Source organism: Bos taurus, chromosome 3 (assembly GCF_002263795.3).
Source record: "Bos taurus isolate L1 Dominette 01449 registration number 42190680 breed Hereford chromosome 3, ARS-UCD2.0, whole genome shotgun sequence".
Taxonomy (NCBI): Eukaryota; Metazoa; Chordata; class Mammalia; order Artiodactyla; family Bovidae; genus Bos; species Bos taurus.
The window spans coordinates 59882979-59906883 of record NC_037330.1 but is presented as its reverse complement, the minus strand read 5'-3'; the positions used below and the strand labels follow the sequence as shown (position 1 = coordinate 59906883).

Below are 23905 nucleotides of genomic sequence, written 5' to 3'. Positions count from 1 at the left end.
AAGGGGTCAGAAGGCAAACTTTATTTCTCCAGCAATGAATTTTGGCAACATGGATAAAATGTTGTCTACCAGGGAAGTACAGTAAAGACTCAAGGCTCAAGGATTTTATTGGAATCACATATACATCTTCTATCTGGCACATACCAGAATCTGAGATTCCCACAACAAAAGCAAATGTTCAGCATAAGCCATATCATTTGTAGTAAATCTAGGTGTAGTGAGCCACTTGTGTCACTTAGGGAAATTTCTTTTCAGTTTCTTGAACTGTGACCATTCCAATTCCCAGATACCTGCCAAGGGCCAAACTTGCCGACAGGCCTTCCTCAAGGGTAGCAGTCTCAAGCCTGCTATATTATCTCTTTTCTGTATATTCCTAAATAACATACACATATGCAGATATACCACTACACTTTTTTGAAGGCCCCAGTGCTAATACTTTTTTGAGAAATTAAAATGCCATTTTCTATTTGGCCATGGCTATAGTCAAAGACACTTATAGTACTCAATAGTTATTTTCATAAAATACAAAAGCAGTTATAATATATCCATAAAATCCAGGGCAGTTTTTTAACACCTTGCTGTGAACATTTAAAATTCTTAATACCTGCTGTGAGACAGTCCTTACCTTAGGAGTCCTATCGGCAAATGATTGCAACTTGTTTTGCATATGGAATGAGGATGGGGTGGATAATAGCCTTATGCAACCATCTGAATTCATTTTATCTATGCACTGTTTCTGCATAGGTGAGAACAGATCAGAGAGCCCACAATCATGGTACTAATATAAGTATTTTGTTAATGTCCTAGATGTTTCCTTTTATGTATATAGGATCCAGTCCTATGAGACTGAGTCCTATGAGATAGTGTGGAACTTATCACCATATCTGCTAGAAAGTATGTATGAAAAGTTATGTGTTCTGAAAAGTTAACTAATGTATATGCTCAGTTTTGCTAGATAATTTTTTAACTAGGATCATAGATTTCTTAGAGCTATACTAATTTAGAGAGAGAATTTCTTAAAATATCCCAGTATGCAATGTGGGCAGAAGTTGACAGATTATTGACTGTGTACAAACTCTTTTGAGTCATCTAAGCCCAGTAAATTTTATCCTGATGCAGGATAAAATATTACTAGTTGAACAGTCTTTTCCTCCATAACTGCAAAAGAATAGCAGTAAAAATTTTCTCCTCTTCAATCAGAGATCAACTTTGTAATTTCTGTGATTAAGCTAAAAGTAGACAAATTTGACTTTTGTCTCACTTTGTTTCTAAAATTTAAAAAGAGTGAATTTAAATCATCCTGTTTGGATGGATACTATAACAATATGCACTGATTTTCTTCTTGGATATAACTTCCTCTTAAATTTTTAAAAGGTAACAGTTATTCCTAAAACCAAAATGCACAAGACTTTATAACTGACGTTACAGCCGAACAAATATTCGGTTGTTTGCTCAATTCAGACTTAATTTCATAGTTATTTTAACACATTGTGTAATATAATTTTACAGAGTTAAGGTATCAGCTATATTCACAATTTTGTCCTTATAAAACAATGCTTTAGTTGTCTATTTTCTCCCTCACTCTATCAAATTTAAGTGCCTTAAGAAGAGAATTTGTTGTACAAATTTAAAAGGTGGAGCATGAGAAAAGAAGAAAAGAGGAACTTATTATACTCTGCAATGACTTTTCTAGTACACTCTGTCCTTGAGTAGTCTGGAAACATAATGAAAAATATTGCTGACTTCTAGGTTCCTTTTTTGAATCGGAAATTCCGCTTCAGATCATTAAGATATTATTCTAAAATGAAACATGTATTGAATTAGTGCCTATAAGATACTAGGCCAGTTTCATAGGGAATTCCCTGGCAGTCCACTGGGTAGGACTTGGTGATTTCACTGCCGTAGTACTCAGTCGCTCAGTCATGTCTGACTGTGTGATCACATGGACTGTAGTCCACCAGGCTCCTCTGCCCATGGGATTTCCTAGGCAAGAATCCTGGAGCGGGTTGCCATTTCCTTCTCCATCACTGCCGTAGACCCAGGTTCAATTCCTGGTCAGGAAACTAAGATCTCACAAGACATATAGCATGGCTGGAAAAAGAAAAGGCAGTTTCATAAAAGTCACCTAATTCATTTTCATACCTGCCAGATGAAATATACTTTTATCATTTTATGGATGAGATAAGTGAGGTTATCTCACTTATCAGAAAGGTAAAAGTTTGCCTAAAGTATAAAGAACTAGAGTTGGGATTGGAACCCAGGTATTCTTTCTACCAAAGAAATAGCTTAGTAGAATTCTTGAGGTGACAAGAATGTTCCGTTTTATTTAGTTTAACTCCCTTATTCTATGTGTAGGTAAATCAGGGCTCTGAATAGCCCAAAGATAAAAGCTGCTGCTGCTGCTAAGTCGCTTCAGTCGTGTGTGACTCTGGGCAATCCTATGGACAGCAGCCCACCAGGCTCCTCAGTCCACAGGATTCTCTAGGCAAGAATACTGGAGTGGGTTGCCATTTCCTTCTCCAAGATAAAAGCCAGTTAGTGGCAAAGCAAGAAATAGAATCTAGTTCAGTGGTTTTTTCATTACTCCTTCATTTGGCTTCAGTGACTCTTCATGATCTTGGCTTTATTTCTGAATTACTCATGTTTCCTTTTTTTTTTAATTGGCTTAAAAAACATATAATTCTCATGAAACTCTTTAAAAAGGGGATGCTAGAATGCTTGGATTTATATCTTCATTCTTTTTCTTTTTAAAATTTATTTTAATGGGAGTATAATTGCTTTGGCCACCTCATGCGAAGAGTTGACTCATTGGAAAAGACCCTGATGCTGGGAGGGATTGGGGGCAGGAGGAGAAGGGGACGACAGAGGATGAGATAGCTGGATGGCATCACTGACTCAATGGACATGAGTTTGAGTGAACTCTGGGAGTTGGTGATGTACAGGGAGGCCTGGCATGCTGCGATTCATGGGGTCGCAAAGAGTCGGACACGACTGAGCGACTGAACTGAACTGACTGAATTGCTTTACAATGTTGTGTTAGTTTCTGCTGTACAACAACATGAATCAGCTGTATATGTACATGTATCACTACCCTCTACTCATCTTTCCTTCTAAATCTCTTTGGCTCGATCTTCTTTTTTTGCACATCTTTCATTGGTGGGCACATCCTCTGTATAACTTTTAATACTGGCTATAAAGAAAGAAAGTGAAGTCACTCAGTCGTATCTGACTCTTTGTGACCCCGTGAACTGTAGCCTACCAGGTTCCTCCATCCATGAAATTTTCCAGGCAAGAGTACTGGAGTGGGTTGCCATTTCCTTCTCCAGGGGATCTTCCCAATGCAGGGATCGAACCCAGGTCTCCCTCATTGCGGGCAGACCATCTGAGCCACCAGGGAAGCTTAATACTAGCTATACGTGACTCGTAAGTTGCATAATTTTGTATCCAACTTCCTGAGATCTCCACTAAGAGGTCTAATGAAAAGTGAAAGTGAAGTCCCTCAGTCGTGTCCAACTCTGCGACCGCGTGGACTGTAGCCTATCAAGCTCCTCCGTCCATGGTATTTTCCAGACAAGAGTGCTGGAGTGGATTGCCATTTCCTTCTCCAGGGGATCTTCCCGACACAGGAATCGAACCCGGGTCTCTGGCATTGCAGGCAGATGCTTTACCGTATGAGCCACCAGGGAAGCCCAAAGGTCTAATAAATATCTCAAATTCAACCTGTCTAAAACTGACAGATTTTTGTTTTCCTTAGCAAATCTGTTCCTCTCACCATCTTTCCCATCTCATTTGATGGCAGCATCATCCTTTCAGTTACTTTCAGCTACTCAGGCCAAAACACCCCGACATTCTCAATCCGTATTTGATGCATAGGAAAACCATATTGCCTCTATCTTTAGAATATGCACAGAATTCAGCTACTTCTTACCACCTCCACTGATACTGCTCTCTTTTGAGTCACTAGAGTGGTTCTTTAAAAAACATTGTCAGATCTTGTTACTCCTTTCAGAACCTTGCAGTGACCCCCATTTTGTTCAGAGTAAAAAATTAAAAACCTTACAAAGAAAGGTTTTGCCAGGAATGATGGATGACAACATTTTTAGAAGGTCATGTTTGTTGCTAAGTTTCTTTCTCACTAGAAGTGAACACTGTGGAGGCAGGAATCTTTGTCTTACTTTGGTTTTTCTACTATACCCCAAGCACATCTGTGCCTAGCATATAGATGGTATTGAATCAGTGTTTATTGAATTTAAGTCCATGCATTTGTTAGATATTTATTAAGCTCATAGTATATGAGCAGTGCTAGATAATAGCAAATCAGTTGCAGCCTCTGCCTTCATGAAGCTTTCATGAAATAGATGCCCACTCTCAGAGATACCAGTTCAGTTGGTCTTCTGTATATTCCAATTATATATATATATTTTTAAATTATTTCAGATGATTTTCATGCACATCATATATTGAAAGCTTATGTGTGTACACCTCACTGCAGAAGTAGATTTATTCTTAAGAATATATCATTAGGAAACTCAGAAATAACTTGGTCTCTAAAGGTTGAAAAAGAATCCTAAGCAGGAAATATTAGAGGATAAACATCCAGTAAACACTTTAGGGAGCACATACTGCACAAAGCCCTCTTTCATGTTAAATGATCCCAGTTTCCAATAACCTTACCACTTAGATCCACCGGTTTAATGGGGTTAAACTGTCTCTTTTCCAAATCTAGCTTTTTACAGCTGCTTTCACATTTTTTGCCCTATCACATATTTTGTGCTATCCTGGCCTGAAGAAAGATGTAGGAGTGAAGAGAATCAAGTTATTCTCCCAACAATGAAACTGAGTTGATAGTCTCACTGGAGCTCAGGTTCCTTATTTTTATTTCTTTTTAAAAAAAGTTTCCTTATCTTTAAAATGAAGCTTTAGACTAAATTAAACTCCCTCTAGCTGCAGTATTCTAGAATTCTGATTTTACTTTCTATATCTACATATGTTAGAATTGATAATAGTTAAAGAAACAATCAGAGAAGGCAATGGCACCTCACTCCAGTACTCTTGCCTGGAAAATCCCATGGGTGGAGGAGCATGGTTGGCTGCAGTCCATGGGGTTGCTAAGAGTCAGACACGACTGAGCGACTTCACTTTCACTTTTCACTTTCGCGCATTGGAGAAGAAAATGGCAACCCACTCCAGTGTTCTTGCCTGGAGAATCCCAGGGACGGGGGAGCCTGGTGGGCTGCCGTCTTTGGAGTTGCACAGAGTCAGACACGACTAAAGCAACATAGCAGCAGCAGCAGCAGCAGCAGCAGCAAAGAAACAATGCATATCAGAATTTGATACAGTTTTGAAGGAAGAGTTCATCATTTTTCTCATTATAGAAGTCTTTGGTGTTTCCAGGTTAACATACTATAAATAAAATTCTTCCATTTAAAGCATCAGTCAGTTCAGTTCAGTTCAGTCTCTCAGTCGTGTCCGACTCTTTGCGACCCCATGAACCGCAGCATGCCAGGCCTCCCTGTCTATCACCAACTCCCAGAGCCTACCCAAACTCATGTAAAGGATATGACAGATACCCATCATTAATATGGCTTACTGTGGGAGTGTGGGCTACCTATCATAATCTCTGGGGGAAAAGAAGGTGTGATGTGGAAGTGAGGAGGACACGTATAGAATTTCAGTTTCCCAAATGATTCTAATATCTATCATCACAACCCCCTACCACTACTTCCCACTTGAGAAACACTGTTCTGAGGATTAAACGAATAAACATACTCATTAACTAATTCAGAACCATCACTGTATTTGCATTCCAAGTAAGGAACTGTTTTATTTAGGTGTCTGTATTCTTTTTTCACTTCATTGCATATTACCTGAATTCAAAAGATTTATTTGTAGTACATCACTATCTACCATTCTGAACATCATGAAGGGGAGAATAACTGACACATTACATTGAACAGTTCATGAAACCTCTATTCTAAATGAAGATGTCTACTTCAAATAAGGTATTTCTTAAGAATCTAAACAAAATTAGAATATAATCATTTTATAAATAATTGTGGTATTTTTCAGGTGGATGGGGTGTCTTTGAATACCTTGTATTCTCTAGTTTTTACTCCAAGTAGGATAAAGAAATGTGCAGATATTTTTTAAGATAAAATTTCAGTCTTCTATAAGGTTCCTGACAGTAACCTGAAGTTAAAGTATATACCCTTAAGTCAGAGTCCTGGTTTGCTATTATAGCTCTGCCACTTACTAGCTCTGTAATCTTGAGCAAATTGCTTAATCCCTGTAGGTCTTAATTACATCAGGTATAAAATGAGGGCAATCATACTTAGATGTTATAGTTTGGATTTTATGAGCCAGTGCATGTAAAGTGTTTGGCACAGTGCCCAACTTCTAATAAGCCATTGTGTCAAAAGTAGGAACTAGAGAGGGTGGTAGTTCACATGTCTTTTTTTTTTTTTTTTAACATATAACCTCTTATAATCTGTACTAATACAAGCTTTGCAAAAATGAGGTTTTTTAGTCACTACTATGAGTTGATGCCAAACCTTCAACTTTCAAATAGTCTTTGGTTACTTGACACAAGTACTAGTTTTCCTCTGTTATGATGGTGATTTTAGTTTATTATTTATACTAAAATTGTTTTTTAATCTGTCACTAGCAGAAAAAAAAACAAAAACTTCTCCTTAATGTAGTAAATAGCATTGCAAATAGTGTTTCCCAAGCTTTCACATATAGATGAATTGTTTAGAGACAGAAGCTCAGATTTTCAGGCCAGTACCATTATCACCTTTGAAGTAAGCCCCAGGAATCTGCATTGTTATCTTCTGCTTCCTAGTAGATGAAAGTGATCCCTGGAACCACACTTTGAGAAACGTTTGTTTACAGAATAGCTGTGAGTGGCAGTCAGAAGACTATGATGATGAACCTAGTGTTGCCATAAATTTCTAGCTCTGCATCCTCTTTTAACTTCTGTTTTGAGAACGTAAGAATCTGTGTCGAGCACATTGAACTTTTTCAAAGTCAGAATATAATAAAGTAAGAAGTTCTATACATTTGGAGTGTAATAAAGAGTAAAATGCATGGAGCTGGGATTTGTAAGACTACGTTTCTAGTCTAGTTCTGCTGCTTTCTGGTGTGATGATTGGGTAAGGCATATAATATCTCTGAATCTTAGTCTCTCTGTATTTATTAATAGAATATAGGTAATACTGTATTCATCAAGAATGTCATATTGGATTAGGATATAAGTGCCAAGAAATCAGAGACTTGTTTTCGTTCACTGTTGTGCATCCAGCACCTAGAATAGTACCTAGCACATAGTAGGTACTCAATACACTATTGTCAGATGGGTGAACTGTCTTACTTAAAGTGATCTAATAAATCCTGGAACTACAAACACAAAAATGACACAGTATCTTCCCTCCGGAAGTTCACAGGCTGGGTGAGACATACATGCACGAATACTGCAGCATAGTTAAATGAGTGAGTGCATGGTGAAGATCACCTGAGGTAATGTCATGATACACAGTGCACGTTATAGGGGCTGCTGGCACTTGTAGAGAACCAAAGAAAGAATGCAGGTTCAGAAATGTATCTATTAACCCTTTAAAGCATTTCTTCAAAATTTATGGTCAGTTTGAAGTTAAGGCCCTGATAATCCAGACAATGGTGTTTGTGTTTAGTGAAGGTGGGAGCATGAAATTGGGCACACAACAGGAAAATGGGATTAAAATGAAAGTGCACGTGCTCACACACAGGTAGCTATATGCATACATATGTGTGTGTTTGATGGGGAAAAGAGCAGTGGAAATGAGTGAACACAGATCCATAGGACAATGGAGAAAAGGTAATAATGAAAGAAAATAGTAAGGAGGCATAGGTATAGCTATTCATTCTAAAATCATCCCTTAATAGTACCCATTTTAATTTTTCAGTACTCATATTAATAATAGGGTGAGAACTGGGAGTTAGGTCGGAATAGAGAGTTAGAGGAGAAGAGTGTTTAAACAAAACAGAAAGTAGGCCTAGGTCTCCAATGACTGGCACTTTATTTTATTGATTACCTGATTTATAACATCTTCACTTATTTGGAGTTTTTTTCTTTGTTTTTAAGGCTGGAGGCCAATCAACTAATTATAAAATCTTCACAATATAGAAAGTGGAAACTGCTTTTAAACCAACCTAAATCATTTTTGTACTATTGCATAATAGCAGAATTATGCTTAAAAGTCACCCACTAGTGAAAGAAAAGTGGTTTCCTATGCTATGAAAGGCAGTGTGGGTTTTTATCATCATTTTTAGACTGCTTTTTTGATCATCTCTTTAAAAAATGTGCATACTGATATCTTTCATATGCTGCTTTTTCTATTTAAATTACAAGTTTAAATTTGTTTCTAAGACAAAAGTTTATAATATGGGATCCAAGGGGTCTCTCTTGAAGATGGGTAAACCTTCTGACATTTCTGGAAAAGTTCTGTAATTATGCACATTTTTCTGAAGAGGGGTCCATTTTTCTGGAGTGAAGGTAAAAGTCACTCAGTCATGTCCCATTCTTTGCCACATCAACAGTAGCTCCAAAGTTTATGAACAAAGCAAGATCTTAAAAGAACAGTTTTAATTCATTCACTTAAATAATTACCTTTTTTAAGGACTACTATGGAGACTGAAGTATGTAGTTAAAAGTATTTGAAAGTCATCACTACATATTTTTGTTTATATAATGATCTATCACATTAAAAAAAATACCTTTCAGAAGTATCTTGAATCTTAGAATGCGTGTCTTACCACATGGTCTGTTTTGCAGGTTCGATTCCCTTCTCACTTCAGTTCAGATCTCAAGGACCTTCTAAGGAACCTGCTGCAGGTAGACTTAACAAAGCGGTTTGGAAATCTAAAGAATGGTGTGAGTGACATAAAAACTCACAAGTGGTTTGCCACAACAGACTGGATTGCTATTTACCAGAGAAAGGTGAGCCTGTTCTTTCTTTAATTTAAAAGCTTTTTAAGTTACTACTTAAATTATATGTAGTAGAGGTATCTTCAACTTAGCACAAAGTTTTAATATTTTTTACCTTTTGAATTAATCTTATGTAGGACTTAAAGAACTTTTATAGGACTTCCTTGGTGGCTCAGTGGTAAAGAATATGCCTGCTAATGCAGGAGACAGTCCACTCCAATGTTCTTGCCTGGGAAATCCCATGGATAAAGGAGATTGGCCAAGTACAGTCCATTGGGGTTGCAAAAGAGTCAGATATGACTTAGCAACTAAACCACAAAGAACCTTAGAGCTCACAACTTAAATGAGTTTTCTCCTTGATAGAAGGGAAAGTGTATAGTCTGTATGATCATTTGGAAATATTTTCCTTGTCAAATTTTTCCTACCCATACCTTTTACTTTTCATATGCCATGGCAAGTACATATTAGTGTCCTAATAATCTGCACTTCAAAGCTGATGTAAAGTCACAGTAGTAAGACAATATGTAAACAAATATATCCACCTACCCAGAAGTACACAGCCAGATTTAATAACATTTAATTGTTGGATTCATTAAGATATTTTTCAATCATCATTACTTTACCTTTGGGATAAATTGAGACATTTAAGAAAACTTTTGTTATGCTGAATTACCTTTATCTCTCCTTTTCCTTCTTAAATGCCCAGTTAAAGATAATTTATATGAATGAAGTGTTTTCATCTTGAATATGTTAATTTTTTCTTTTTCTTTTCCTATAAAAGCAAAACATCTAATGTCTCTGAAATTTGCCATATCTAATAATGCCATGAAGCAAGCCATATGAGTGAATTTCCTTGGGAAAAAAAATGTAAATGCTCTAATTGTAAATAGTCATTTTTCTAATTTATATTCTTATAAAAGATTTTTTTAACACTTAAAAAAAAATTTTAATTCAGTAAATAAAAAACATAGCAAGACCAAAGCAATGTGAGTGCAGTACAGCCTTTGTATCTCAAAGAGGGATTCAGATAATCTCTTAACCATTAAATTCATTAAACATTGCTGTTAGCATTATTATCTCAACTGAATGTGTTATATAGTCAAGAACAAAGTCCAGAGCAACTTAAAATAGATTTTAGATGTAGTGAATAAATAATGTGCTTTCATGCTGTCATGTCTAGCTCTTTACCACCTCATGGACTCCAGTCTCCTCTCTCCATGGGATTTTCCCAGGCAAGGATACTGGAGTGGGTTGCCATTTCCTCCTCCAGAAATAAACAAACATATCATATTTTCCCTAAATTTGCCAGCACCAATGTAGTGCCCTAAAATTTATAAAAGCAACACTGTAATGTCTCATTTTAATCTTTGAAGTAATTATATGGGATAGGTGATGCCATTTTTCCCAATTAACTGATAAGAAAATCAGCTTAGAAAGGTTAAATGCTTTAAATTGTTTGAGCTGTTAAATAACATCTATATTAGCTTCCCTGGTGGCTCAGTGGTAAAAGAATCCACCTGTCAATACAGAAGACACAGGTTTAATCCCTGGCTCGGGAACAACCCCTGGAGAAGAAAATGGCAGCTCACTTCAGTATTCTTGCCTGGGAAATCCCAAGGACCTTGGGGGGCTACATTCCTTGGATTTGCAAAGAGTTGGACGGGACTTAGCAACTAAATAACAACATATTTAATTCTGGATTCTTCAAATTCCCAATTCCAGGACCACATTAGTCCTTTCAGTTCAGTTCAGTTCAGTTCACTCGGTCGTGTCCGACTGTTTGCGACCCCATGAACCACAGTATGCCAGGCCTCCTTGTCCAGCACCAACTCCCAGAGTTTACCCAACTCATGTCCATCGAGTCGGTAATGCCATCCAGCCATCTCATCCTCTGTCGTCCCCTTCTCCTCTTGCCCCGAATCCCTCCCAGCATCAGGGTCTTTTCAAATGAGTCAACTCTTCGCATCAGGTGGCCAAAGTATTGGAGTTTCAGCTTCAACATCAGTCCTTCCAATGAACACCCAGGACTGATTTCCTTTAGGTTGGACTGGTTGGACTCCTTGCAGTCCAAGGGACTCCTAAGAGTCTTCTCAACACCACAGTTCAAAAACATCAAATCTTCGGCGCTCAGCTTTCTTCACAGTCCAACTCTCACATCCATACATGACTACTGGAAAAACCATAGCCTTGACTAGATGAACCTTTGTTGGCAAAGTAATGTCTCTGCTTTTTAATATGCTGTCTAGGTTGGTCATAACTTTTCCTTCCAAGAAGTAAGTGTCTTTTAATTTCATGGCTGCAGTCACCATCTGCAGTAATTTTGGAGCTTAAAAAAATAAAGTAAGCCACAATTTCCACTTTTTCCCCATCTATTTGCCATAAAGTGATGGGACCGGAAGTGATGGGATCTTCGTTTTCTGAATGTTGAACTTTAAGTCAACTTTTTCACTCTCCTCCTTCACTTTCATCAAGAGGCTCTTTAGTTCTTCACTTTCTGCCATAAGGGTGGTGTCATCTGCATATCTGAGATTATTGAGATTTCTCCTGGCAGTCTTGATTCCAGCTTGTGCTTCATCCAGCCCAGCGTTTCTCATGATGTACTTTGCATATAAATAAGCAGGGTGACAATATACAGCCTTAATGTACTCCTTTTCCTATTTGAAACCAGTCTGTTGTTCCATGTCCAGTTCTAACTGTTGCTTCCTGACCTGCACACAGGTTTCTCAAGAGGCAGGTCAGGTGGTCTGGTATTCCCATCTCTTTCAGAATTTTCCACCGTTTATTGTGATCCACACAGTCAAAGGCTTTGGCATAGTCAATAAAAGCAGAAATAGATGTTTTTCTGGAACTCTCTTGCTTTTTCAATGATCCAGCGGATGTTGGCCATTTGATCTCTGGTTCCTCTGCCTTTTCTAAAACCACCTTGAACATCCGGAAGTTCACGATTCACATATTGCTGAAGCCTGGCTTGGAGAATTTTGAGCATTATTTTACTAGCGTGTGAGATGAGTGCAATTGTGCGGTAGTTTGAGCATTCTTTGGCATTGCCTTTCTTTGGGATTGGAATGAAAACTGACCTTTTCCAGTCCTGTGGCCACTGCTGAGTTTTCCAAATTTGCTTGCACATTGAGTGCAGCATTTTCACAGGATCATCTTTCAGGATTTGAAATAGCTCAACTGGAATTCCATCACCTCCACTAGCTTTGTTCCTAGTGATGCTTCATAAGGCCCACCTGACTGCACATTCCAGGATGTCTGGCTCTAGGTGAGTGATCACACCATCGTGATTATCTTGGTTGTGAAGATCTTTTTTTGTACAGTTCTTCTGTGTATTCTTGCCCCCTCTTCTTAATATCTTCTGCTTCTGTTAGGTCCATACCATTTCTGTCCTTTATTGAGCCCATCTTTGCATGAAATGTTCCCTTGGTATCTCTAATTTTCTTGAAGAGATCTCTAGTCTTTCCCATTCTGTTGTTTTCCTCTATTTCTTTGCATTGATCACTGAGGAAGGCTTTCTTATCTCCTCTTGCTATTCTTTGGAACTCTGCATTCAGATGTTTATATCTTTCCTTTTCTCTTTTGCTTTTCGTTTCTCTTCTTTTCACAGCTATTTGTAAGGCCTGCCCAGACGGCCATTTTGCTTTTTTGCATTTCTTTTCCATGGGGATGGTCTTGATCCCTGTCTCCAAACCTCAGTCCATAGTTCATCAGGCACTCTATCTATCAGATCTAGTCCCTTAAATCTATTTCTAACTTCCACTGTATAATCATAAGGGATGATTTAGGTCATGTCTGAATGGTCTAGTGGTTTTCTCTACTTTCTTCCATTTAAGTCTGAATTTGGCAATAAGGAGTTCATCATCTGAGCCACAGTCAGCTCCCGGTCTTGTTTTTGCTGACTGTATAGAGCTTCTCCATCTTTGGCTGCAAAGAATATAATCAGTCTGATTTTGGTGTTGACCATCTGGTGATGTCCATGTGTAGAGTCTTCTCTTGTGTTGTTGGAAGAGGGTGTTTGCTATGACCAATGTGTTCTCTTCGCAAAACTCTATTAGCCTTTGCCCTGCTTCATTCCGTATTCCAAGGCCAAATTTGCCTGTTACCCCAGGTTTTTCTTGACTTCCTACTTTTGCGTTCCAGTCCCCTATAATGAAAAGGACATCTTTTTTGGGTGTTAGTTCTTAAAGTTCTTGTAGGTCTTCATAGAACCGTTCAACTTCAGCTTCTTCAGCGTTACTGGTTGGGGCATAGACTTGGATTACTGTGATATTGAATGGTTTGCCTTGGAAACGAACAGAGATCATTCTGTCATTTTTGAGATTGCATCCAAGTACTGTATTTCAGACTCTTTTGTTGACCATGATGGCTACTCCATTTCTTCTAAGGGATTCCTGCAGTAGTAGATGTAATGATCATCTGAGTTAAATTCACCCATTGCAGTCCATTTTAGTTTGCTGATTCCTAGAATGTGACATTCACTCTTGCCATCTCCTGTTTGACCACTTCCAATTTGCCTTGATTCATGGACCTAACATTCCGGGTTCCTATGCAACATTATTCTTTACAGCATCGGACCTTGCTTCTATCACCAGTCACATCCACAACTGGGTATTGTTTTTGCTTTGGCTCCATCCCTTCAGTCTTTCTGGAGTTATTTCTCCACTGATCTCCAGTAGCATATTGGGCACCTACCGACCTGGGGCGTTCCTCTTTCAGTATCCTATCATTTTGCCTTTTCAGACTGCCTCAGAAGGCAGTAAAGTGTGAGCGTGAACTCTGGGGTTATGTAGACATTGATTTGAATCCCAAATCAGCCAACCATTAGGAGTGAGAGCTCAAGGAAATTACTTAACTACTTTAAAGCATCAGATTTCTCATCCTCAACATTTAGGTTAAAGTAGAGAATGCAAAAGAAGGTAGTTTGGAGAGAAAAAGTAAATAGATTGGCTCTATTTTTCTTGCTGGTTGAGGTGTGTTTCATACAGTTGTCATGAGGTAATTTGTTAAGTAAATAGATTTTAAATCATCATAATTCCATCATTCAGACAGTACCACTGTCAACAGTTGGCATATTTCTTCCTTTTATTTCTGTACTTTTCCTCACTACAGTCCATTCCCATGACTTTAGTAACCACCTTCAATAGTAAATCTGCATCCTTCAGGCCTTCACTTTCCCCTCAACTTCAGACTGTGCATGCATACATAGTCATGTCCAACTCTTTGCAACCCCGTGAACTATGTAGCCTGCTAAGCTCCTCTGTCCATGGGACTTTTTAGGCACACTGGAGTGGATTGCCATTCCCACCTCCAGGGGATCTTCCCTACCCAGGGATCAAACCTGAGTCTTCTGCAGCTCTTGCATTGCAGGAAGATGCTTTACTCATTGAGCCATCAGGGAACCACCACATCATTTTATGTAGGTTTATAATGTGATTTTTTTCAATTTTCAAGATACTTATATATTTAATATGTGGAATTTTTATAAATATTTATGAAAAATACATATTTCAGTTTTCTCCAGTTTTATTGTAGTAAAGTACACATAACATAAAATTCAATATGCTAACCAAATGTAAGTGTTCTGTTCAGGGACATTAAGTACATTCATACTATTGTGCCACCATCACTGCCATCCATCTCCAGAACGTCCTCCTGCAGAACTGAAACTCTGTACCCAATAAGCAGTAATTCCTTTGTTTTGTTGGTCTTCCCAAAGATTTATTTTGTATTGGGGGATCTTAATTGGGATTACGTGTATTAATTAGAAGAAAACCAAAATCTTAAAAATTCTTCATAATGAACATATTATATTTTGCAGTTATTCAAACATTTTCTGTTATTTGGTAAGGTTTTAGAAACCTCTTCATACAAGTCCAATTTCTTTCTCAAAGTTTTTCCTTAAATTTATATTTTGGTTGTTACTGTGAGTATGTTTCTTTCCCATTAAGAGTATGGGGGAGAAAACATTTCTATGTTTATTATGATTGGCCACCTTACTAAGTAAATTCTGTTATTGATTTCCTTAGATTTTACTGGAAGATCATCACAGTGGGTAGAGGTGTCATTTGTCTTCTTTTTAATATCTTTTATTTCCATTTTGTTATATGCTAGAATGTCTAGAACAATATTTCAAAATAGTGGGCCTGTTGAACAGTCTTATCTTGTTCTCTTTTGAATGGGAATGCTTTTTATGCTTTACCACCAGATATGATATTAGCCATTTGTCTTGGATAAGTATTCTTGATCAGGTTAAGGAAATATCCTTGAGTGCCAGTATATTGTATTTTATCTTCTTTGACATGTTAGTATAAAGAGTTATATTAGTGAGATATCCTAACATTCCTGAAATGAATATCCTTTAATCATAGGGTATTATTATCTTAATATCTGCCTGAAATTAATTTGCTAAAGCTTTATTTAGGATTTTTACTTCCGTAGTCTTAAATTTTATCAACCTATAGTTTTTGTTTTTCTGGAGTTGAAATTATATAGATTCATAAAATTAAGTTGGAAATTTTCCATCTTCCTTTGGGAAATTTAAGAAAGATAGGAATTATATTTATACCTTGGAAATGAAAACAAATTAATTCTGTGGATATTGGCCTCTTCAAATTTTGCCTCTTATTGAGTTAATTTTAGAATTTTATATTTTCCTATAAACTCATTTATATACCTTTGTAATTATCGCTATATTATCTTTATGTTATAGTATTATTAATGCTATATTTAGATGAATTAATTAAATTTCCTTGAGGTTTGTCCTTATTAATATTCTAAAAATTTATGATGTATTTTGACTATTTTAAAACTTATATTTAGAAATAAACATTTCTGTTACTTAGCCAATATTTACTATTCTATACATACCATGTATTTTAAACAATTACTCTTAAAAGGGGTAGAACTGCTACTGCTCATCCAAATGATGAATCTAGGTTAAACAGCCTATCTGCTGAGAAGTAGCACAGTATAACTTGTTATTGTATTGGGCAAATTGATTAATAGTAAATCTTGATGATTAACAGAAATGAACTTGGGAATCTCTGAATAATTTACAAATAGAAATAATTCAGTACTTTAAAATAGCCATTTGTTTTAGTATCATGTCAGTGATAAGTATGTAGATAAGTACAAAAATAATAGTAAATTTGAATAGTTTTCATAGTCTGTAGACTTTGACCAAGTGCTCATGAACAACAAATAGTCAAAGTCATCTGGCAGAAAGACAGAAATGGAAGAAAATGGCCTGGACAGCTCATACTGTACAGTCATTTTCTAGAGATGATTGTCTCAGTAGGTGTGATCCTAAATTACTGCCTGGCTAGACATGAAGCGACTGTCTGCTTAGCTCATTCTTCTGTGTGGTGCAGACCTGCAGGCCCCCATACAGGGCACACAAGGCAACCAGTTAGACTTCCCATTCCTACTTATTTTTTACCTTATTTTTTTAGATGTCTTGTTTGTGTGTATCTTGTAATAATTTAGCCATGTGTGTAAATTATTTATAAATAAAAAACTGTATATTTATTGGTGATATATACTCAAAGATGTTCAGTTCAGTTCAGTCGCTCAGTTATGTCCGACTCTTTGTGACCCCATGAATCGCAGCACGCCAGGCCTCCCTGTCCATCACCAACTCCCGGAGTTCACCCAGACTCACGTCCATCGAGTCAGTGATGCCATCCAGCCATCTCATCCTCTGTTGTCCCCTTCTCCTCCTGCCCCCAATCCCTCCCAGCATCAGAGTCTTTTCCAATGAGTCAACTCTTCGCATGAGGTGGCCAGAGTACTGGAGTTTAAGCTTTAGCATCATTCCTTCCAAAGAAATCCCAGGGCTGATCTCCTTCAGAATGGACGGGCTGGATCTCCTTGCAGTCCAAGGGGCTCTCAAGAGTCTTCTCCAACACCACAGTTCAAAAGCATCAATTCTTCGGCACTCAGCCTTCTTCACAGTCCAACTCTCACATCCATACATGACCACAGGAAAAACCATAGCCTTGACTAGACGAACCTCTGTTGGCAAAGTAATGTGTCTGCTTTTGAATATGCTATCTAGGTTGGTCATAACTTTCCTTCCAAGGAGTAAGCATCTTTTAATTTCATGGCTGCAGTCACCGTCCACAGTGATTTTGGAGCCCAAAAAAATAAAGTCTGACACTGTTTCCACCGTTTCCACATCTATTTCCCATGAAGTGGTGGGACCAGATGCCATGATCTTCATTTTCTGAATGTTGAGCTTTAAGCCAACTTTTTCACTCTCCTCTTTCACTTTCATCAAGAGGCTTTTGAGTTCCTCTTCACTTTCTGCCATAAGGGTGGTGTCATCTGCATATCTGAGGTTACTGATATTTCTCCCGGCAATCTTGATTCCAGCTTGTGCTTCTTCCAGTCCAGTGTTTCTCATGATGTACTCTGAATATAAGTTAAATAAGCAGGGTGACAATATACAGCCTTGATGTACTCCTTTTCCTATTTGGAACCAGTCTGTTGTTCCATGTCCAGTTCTAACTGTTGCTTCCTGACCTGCATACAGATTTCTCAAGAGGCAAATCAGGTAAAAGATGTAAAGGCATATTAATCAAAACTCATTGAAAATCACTGGTATAAATATTAGAAACAGCTCTGGACTAAAAGTGAAGACTTATGAATTTGAAACCTACTTTAGCTACTTACTAGTCATATGAACTTGATCAACTTTCTGTTTTATAATCTGTAAAATGGGAATAAGGCTACCTGCCCTGCCTCTCTCATGGTGTTATTTTGAGAAAGAAATGAAACCACATGCATATAATTATTTATAAACATTATAGATGCTGTGTAAACTGTGATGTTATTTTTTCAGCTTTTAAAATCTTTTCCTCAGACATATTTAACACACAACATAATCTTTATAAAGACTTATTTTAAATAATGGAAAGACATTTTATTTTTAGGATCCAAAGAGAAAAATGTTCAGAATTTAACACTTTTGTAATTCTAAAAGACTTTTTTTTCAAATTTCCCAGAAAGTTTGATAGCCAGATATTTTAAACAAAATAATCTTGGGAATAAAAAAAAAATAAACAGGAAGGAATTAAGGAAAGGAGGATAGAAAAATAGACTTCAGAAATAAGAAACTGATAAAGGAAAACTAGAGTTCTGTAACTTTCAATTCGGTTCAGTTGCTCAGTTGTGTCCAACTCTTTGTGACCCCATGAACCACAATATGCCAGGCCTCCCTGTCCATCACCAACTCCCAGAGCTTGCTCAAACTCACATCCATCAAGTCGGTGATGCCATCCAACCATCTCATCCTCTGTAACCTTAAGTACCAGCATTTTGATGGCAGCAGTGAATTATCCTAGAAATCTCAAGTTTGTTGGCCTGTACCATATTTTGAATGAAAATGTTAAGATTAACAGCAAACCTATAGTTAGTTTCTTCTTTTAATGTTCTTATCATTTAGGGACTTAAAGGCATTTAAAGATTGCCACTGCATTAGTAATAATAAGAATTTATTTTCGTTAGTGTTTGGAAATTCTCAGGCCTTTCTTTTTCCTGTTTTTCCATGCAACCAAGCAACTAACACTTCTGACACTTCCTGTCTGGAGATACCAACTGCAAGTCCAGTTTGTGCTTCTAACTAACAAGCTATAGATCAAGATTCCCCCAAAACCTTGGGGTTCAATTAATTTGCTAAACTGGCTCACAGAACTGAGAAAAGTTGTTTACTGGGTGACCAGTTTATTATAAACGGTGTAACTCAATAATAGCCAGATGGGAGAGAGGCCTAGGACAAGGTGTGTAGAAAGGGGATCCTAGTTTCGTGCTCTGTCCAGGAATGCCATTCTCCCCAAGTCCCCACTGGTTCACCACCCCAGAAGCTCTCCAAAATCCAAACGCTTTCCTTTTGGGGTTTCATGAAGACCTCATTATATAGGCATGATTGACTCAATTACTGCCCTTTGGTGTGAGTGTTCAGTTGCTCAGTCATGTCTGACTCTTTGCTACCCCAAGGACTACAGTCCTCCAGACTCCTCTGTCCATGGGATTTCCCAGGCAAGAACACTGGAATGGGTTGCCATTTCCTCCTCTAGTGGATCCTTTCAACCCAGGGATTGAACTGGTGTCTCCTGTGTCTCATGTATTGGCAGACAAATTGTTTACCACTGAGCCACCAGGAGAGTCTAATTGAACTCAATCTCCAGTCCCTCTTCCCTCAGATCAGGTTGTGGTTTTAGTCACTCAGTCCTGTCCAACCAACTCTTTACGACCCCAAGGGCTGCAACACGCCAGGCTTCCCTGTCCTTCACTATCTCCCGGAGTTTGCTCAAATTACTGTCCATTGAGTTGGTAAAGCCATCCAACCATCTCATCATCTGTCATCCCCTTCACCTCCTGCCTTCAGTTTTTCCCATCATCAAGGTCTTTTCCAATGAGTTGGCTCTTCGCATCAGGTAGCCAAAGTATTGGAGCTTCAGCTTCAGCATCAGTCCTTCCAATGAATATTCAGGACTGATTTCCTCTAGGATTAACTGGTTTGATTTCCTTGCTGTCCAAGGGACTCTCAAGAGCCTTCTCCAGCACCCCAGTTTGAAAGAATCAATTCTTCAGCACTCAGCCTTCTTTATGGTCCAGCTCTCACATCAATACATGACTGCTGGAAAAACCATAGCTTTGACTAGATGGACCTATGTCATCAAAGTAATGTCTGCTTTTTCATACGCTATCCAGGTTTGTCATAGCTTTTCTTCCAAGGAGCAAGCGTCTTTTAATTTCATGGTTGCAGTCACCGTCCACAGTGATTTTGGAGCCCAAGAAAATAAAGTCTGTCACTGTTTCCATTGTTTCCCCCATCTACTTGCCATGAAGTGATGGGACCAGATACCATGATCTTAGTTTTCTGAATGTTGAGTTTAAGCCAGCTTTTTCACTCTCCTCTTTCATCTTCATCAAGAGGCTCTTTAGTTCCTCTTCACTTTCTGCCATAACGGTTGTGTCATCTGCATATCTGAGGTTGTTGATATTTCTCCCAGCAATCTTGATTCTAGCTTGTGCTTCATCCAGCATGGCATTTTGCATGATGTACTTTGCATATAAGTTAAATAAATAGGGTGACAATATACAACCTTGATGTACTCCTTCCCCAGGTCAGGTAGTAAACTGAAAGTTCCAACCTTCTAATCACAGTGTTGGGTACCCTGGCAACCAGCCACCCTACTTAAGTTACCTATAGGCTTTCCCAAAGACACCTCATTAACATAAAAAAAGACACCTTTGCCATGCTCAACTCAGGAGATCCAAAGGCTTTAGGAGCTTGTGCCAAGAACTGACACTAAGACCAAATATATATATGTATTTCTTATAATAAATCATAGTATCACTCTTCTTTTCTCTGTTTCTCAATTATAGGTTGAAGCTCCATTCATACCAAAGTTCAGAGGCTCTGGAGATACCAGCAACTTTGATGACTATGAAGAAGAAGATATCCGTGTCTCTGTAACAGAAAAATGTGGGAAAGAATTTTGTGAATTTTAGAGCAACAAGATGACATCGGAGCTCACACTCAGTCTTTGCACTCTGTTAAGAGATAAGGTAGAGCCGAGACCCTCCTTGTCAAAGCAGTTACCGAGTTCCTTCATTCCAGCGACTGAGTGAGGTCTCTATTCCCGTCATCCGTGTGTGCACTCTGCATCCACCTCTGTAACAAGGCACCGCTAAGCAAGCATTGTCTGTGCCATAACACAGAACTAGACACTCTCCTGCTTCCCTTTGGTTCGTCATTCTTCTCTTCTTCCACATCCATTCCGTCCTGTTTCATTTCCATTAATTTTTCTGCAAATAGTGCTCATTTTATTTTCTTGGTGTTTCAAATGGGCAGTGTTATGGCTATGTGACTTGGAAGGGAAGGATAAATGTTGCTTTTAGTAACTCTTAACCAATATTTGTGTTGGTCAGTTGCTTGAGGATATGCTTTCTAATAATTATTTTTACTTTGAATAGCTCATACTCAGTTTTTGCCAAAACGCTGGACAGTTTTTAAAGATAGAATGTCTTTTCACCAAGGATATTTACACAAATAAAACATTAACTTTCCTAGAACTCACTAATGCAGAGTAGCTAGACCCAGCAGTTTGGATTCATACAGATCAGAAGCTCTGTGTCACTTCACTGCCTTTTCTGTCATCCTCCCCTTGAGTAAATACGTGACCAACCTGTGCAGTGTGACAGTCTCATTTGCAGGAAAAACTAATAACATGGATCATAATCATCCAGATTCTCTCACTTGGTACCAGCACTTATGTAGGTATCAAGAGAAGAGGTCTAAGATTTATAAACTTTAACTTTCCATAAGGATTTTAGACAGTATTTTAATAGAACATGACTAATGAAAGTGACAAATTTTTAAGTTTCTCAAAAAGTCCCCATTGTAAACTTTTTAAAGGAAGAGAAATGAACTAAAAAGAACATTGATGTGAACAAATACTCATCTAAGCCAAACAAATGGCTGGATTCTTGTAAATGATACAGAGGCACTTTTGTTTAGAGGTATTTTGTTTGTTTTGCTTTGCTTTGCTTTGTCACAGTTAAGAACAAAATTTGTTGCCAGGTGATTATGCTGGTGTACTGTATGTGTCAGCCTGAGATAGAGGCGCTGCTGCAACTTCAGCTTTCGTCCTGTGCCTCGGCAGTGAGGAAAGGGGACAAAACTGCCACAATTGTATTTTAATTTTGAGGTGTGGTATTTTTAGATATGTCATAATTTCTAGCTTCTTTCAGTAAATGGAATTATGATCATGCAAATACAATTTTAGTATTTGTTTTTTTATGAATATTTTTTTGCCAGCTGACTTAATAACATTGCTATCATGTGGAAATTTCAAGCATTTTTGCCCATTTCGTTCACTGTTTGTTGAGAATCCATGGCTTAACTCAATTTTTAAAATTTTTTTTTTCTTTGCTTTTAAATTTCCTGTCTGGTTTTATCTCTGTGTGTCAGTGACCTATCTTAAAACAACACACCAAAATAGTTGAAAATAAACTGTGTTCATTTTTATGATCAATTTACATGCATATAAGATGGGTTGTGTTTAATCAGATTGATCTTAATGTATATAAACACTCTGCTTCATTATCAGGGCAGGTAGGTCACCGATTCTACTTCTTTTCATGTGTACCACACCTTTGTAAACCCTTTGAAGATGCTGAAGAAATGTGTCTGAGATGTTCTCTGCATCAGTCTGTACGTCTTTGGCTGTCGAGTGTTTCTGCATGGTCATGTCACCTAAAGCTGATGCTGATTTGTTGGCCCACTTATATTTAAAATGTGCAAGGAAAATATGAAATACTTTGCTGTAGCAAATTTTATGTAATAAATATCATGTTAATAAATCTAAAACATCATTTGTATAAAATAATTTAGGTTTTTTGTATTTCATTTAGACCCAAGAACATGCTGATCATGTATTCAATATGTATGCTATAAATGCTATGGTACCTATGTTGTATATTATTGTAAAATTATTACATAATTTTAGTAAATCATGGGGTGACGATTTGATTATTACATTTTTAGTTTTCAGTAATTAAAAAGATTTCTGTGAATTCTTAAAAAAACAAAAAGAAAATCATTGAATTACTGTTACCTGGCACAAATTTGCTATAAAATCTGCCTGGGTGGATGACCCGTAGGCATGCATTGGTTTTGAGGGCTAGTTAGCCATTCCATTGAACTTCCATTTGAAAGATATGAGCAAGCTTTGTCCCAATCCATCAAGGGAGTCTGTTTCCAACCACTCAAATACACTGAATTAGAATATCTTAGAATTATATAAAACTCCCAGTTTCAGCCACAATTTAGCCAAAAATAAGATAAAAACTTGAATAAGAAATAAGTGGAATGAATCAGTATTTAATCTCAGATTACATTATTTGAAACAGAAGACATAGTAAGGAGATGACATTGTCAGGAAAGGAGCCATAGACTGAAAGTCAAGGCATCTGAGTGTCGAGCCTTGTCTGTCACTGTCAGCAGTGATCTTGGCCTCAGTTCTCTTATCTGTGAAATGGACACGTTCCATTAGGCAGTTTCTAAGGTCCCTTCTAACTTCCCCATGTTTGATGATTTTTGACATTCTGAGGGGATAACATGCTTTGAAGTAAGTCTCAGTAAGCCGATATTCTAGGGCATCTTTCTTCTCCTTAATTCTTGCAGTGTTCTTACAGTTCTTTGAATATCATGAGAACCTCATGTCTGTTCTGATTCCTTCCTCCTTCACTGATGCTAATTATCCAATTGATATCAAACTGTCAACCTACCAAAATGATATTGTGGCTTGTGGGCATTGCTGTCTTGTTCTGATATGTTCCTGTGGTGAGTGCCCATTGGCCTGAAAATACTCATTGTAAACCTAAAAAAATCATTTTTCTTTCCTACTGTTTTTTCTGCTTGTTGAAGAATCAAATGAAATAATGTATGTGAAAGCACCTTGTAAACTGTAACCTATCAATGTAAAATGTTAAGGTGTGTTGTTATTTCATTAATTACTTCTTTATTTAGAATGGAATTTCCTATGCACTCCTGTAGCTAGGAAATGCTGAAAACAACTGTGTTTTTTAATTAATAACTGCAAAATTAAAGTATCTTAAAAGGATAGAACAATTTGAGTCTTGGATTCTATTTAGTACCCTTATTTCCTGATTTATTTTCTGTGTATACTTCAGATGCTTATGGATTCCTAGTTCTTATGTATTTGGGTGAGAACAGAGCAATAAAGGGTCAAATGGCCACTAGCCTATTCTAACTGGGTGTTCACTGAGAAACTACTAGACTTATTCCATAGTCTCTAAAGTGTTTCTCCTTTTTCCTAATACTGTTAGTCTATATTACTCATAAAATAATGTTGAAAATATTCATATTCTAAAGATTAACACTAGAAAAGCCCTCACCCTTACTTGGTAATA

At 37.5% G+C, this 23905-nt stretch overlaps 1 protein-coding gene across 9 annotated transcripts in view; it reads left to right on the top strand.

Annotated features, from left to right (window-relative positions):
- The window catches only part of PRKACB (protein kinase cAMP-activated catalytic subunit beta), a 142831-nt gene extending 119228 nt beyond the window's left edge, over positions 1 to 23603 (top strand). For 8 of the 9 annotated variants that reach the window (XM_059881732.1, XM_005204373.5, XM_010803369.4 and 5 more), the window contains 2 exons: positions 8810 to 8974; positions 20354 to 23603. In XM_059881732.1, coding sequence (XP_059737715.1) covers positions 8810 to 8974; positions 20354 to 20479 — 291 coding nt within the window. In that variant the 3' untranslated portion in view covers positions 20480 to 23603. 9 annotated transcript variants of the gene reach the window in all.
- The last annotated feature ends 302 nt before the right edge of the window (positions 23604 to 23905 follow it).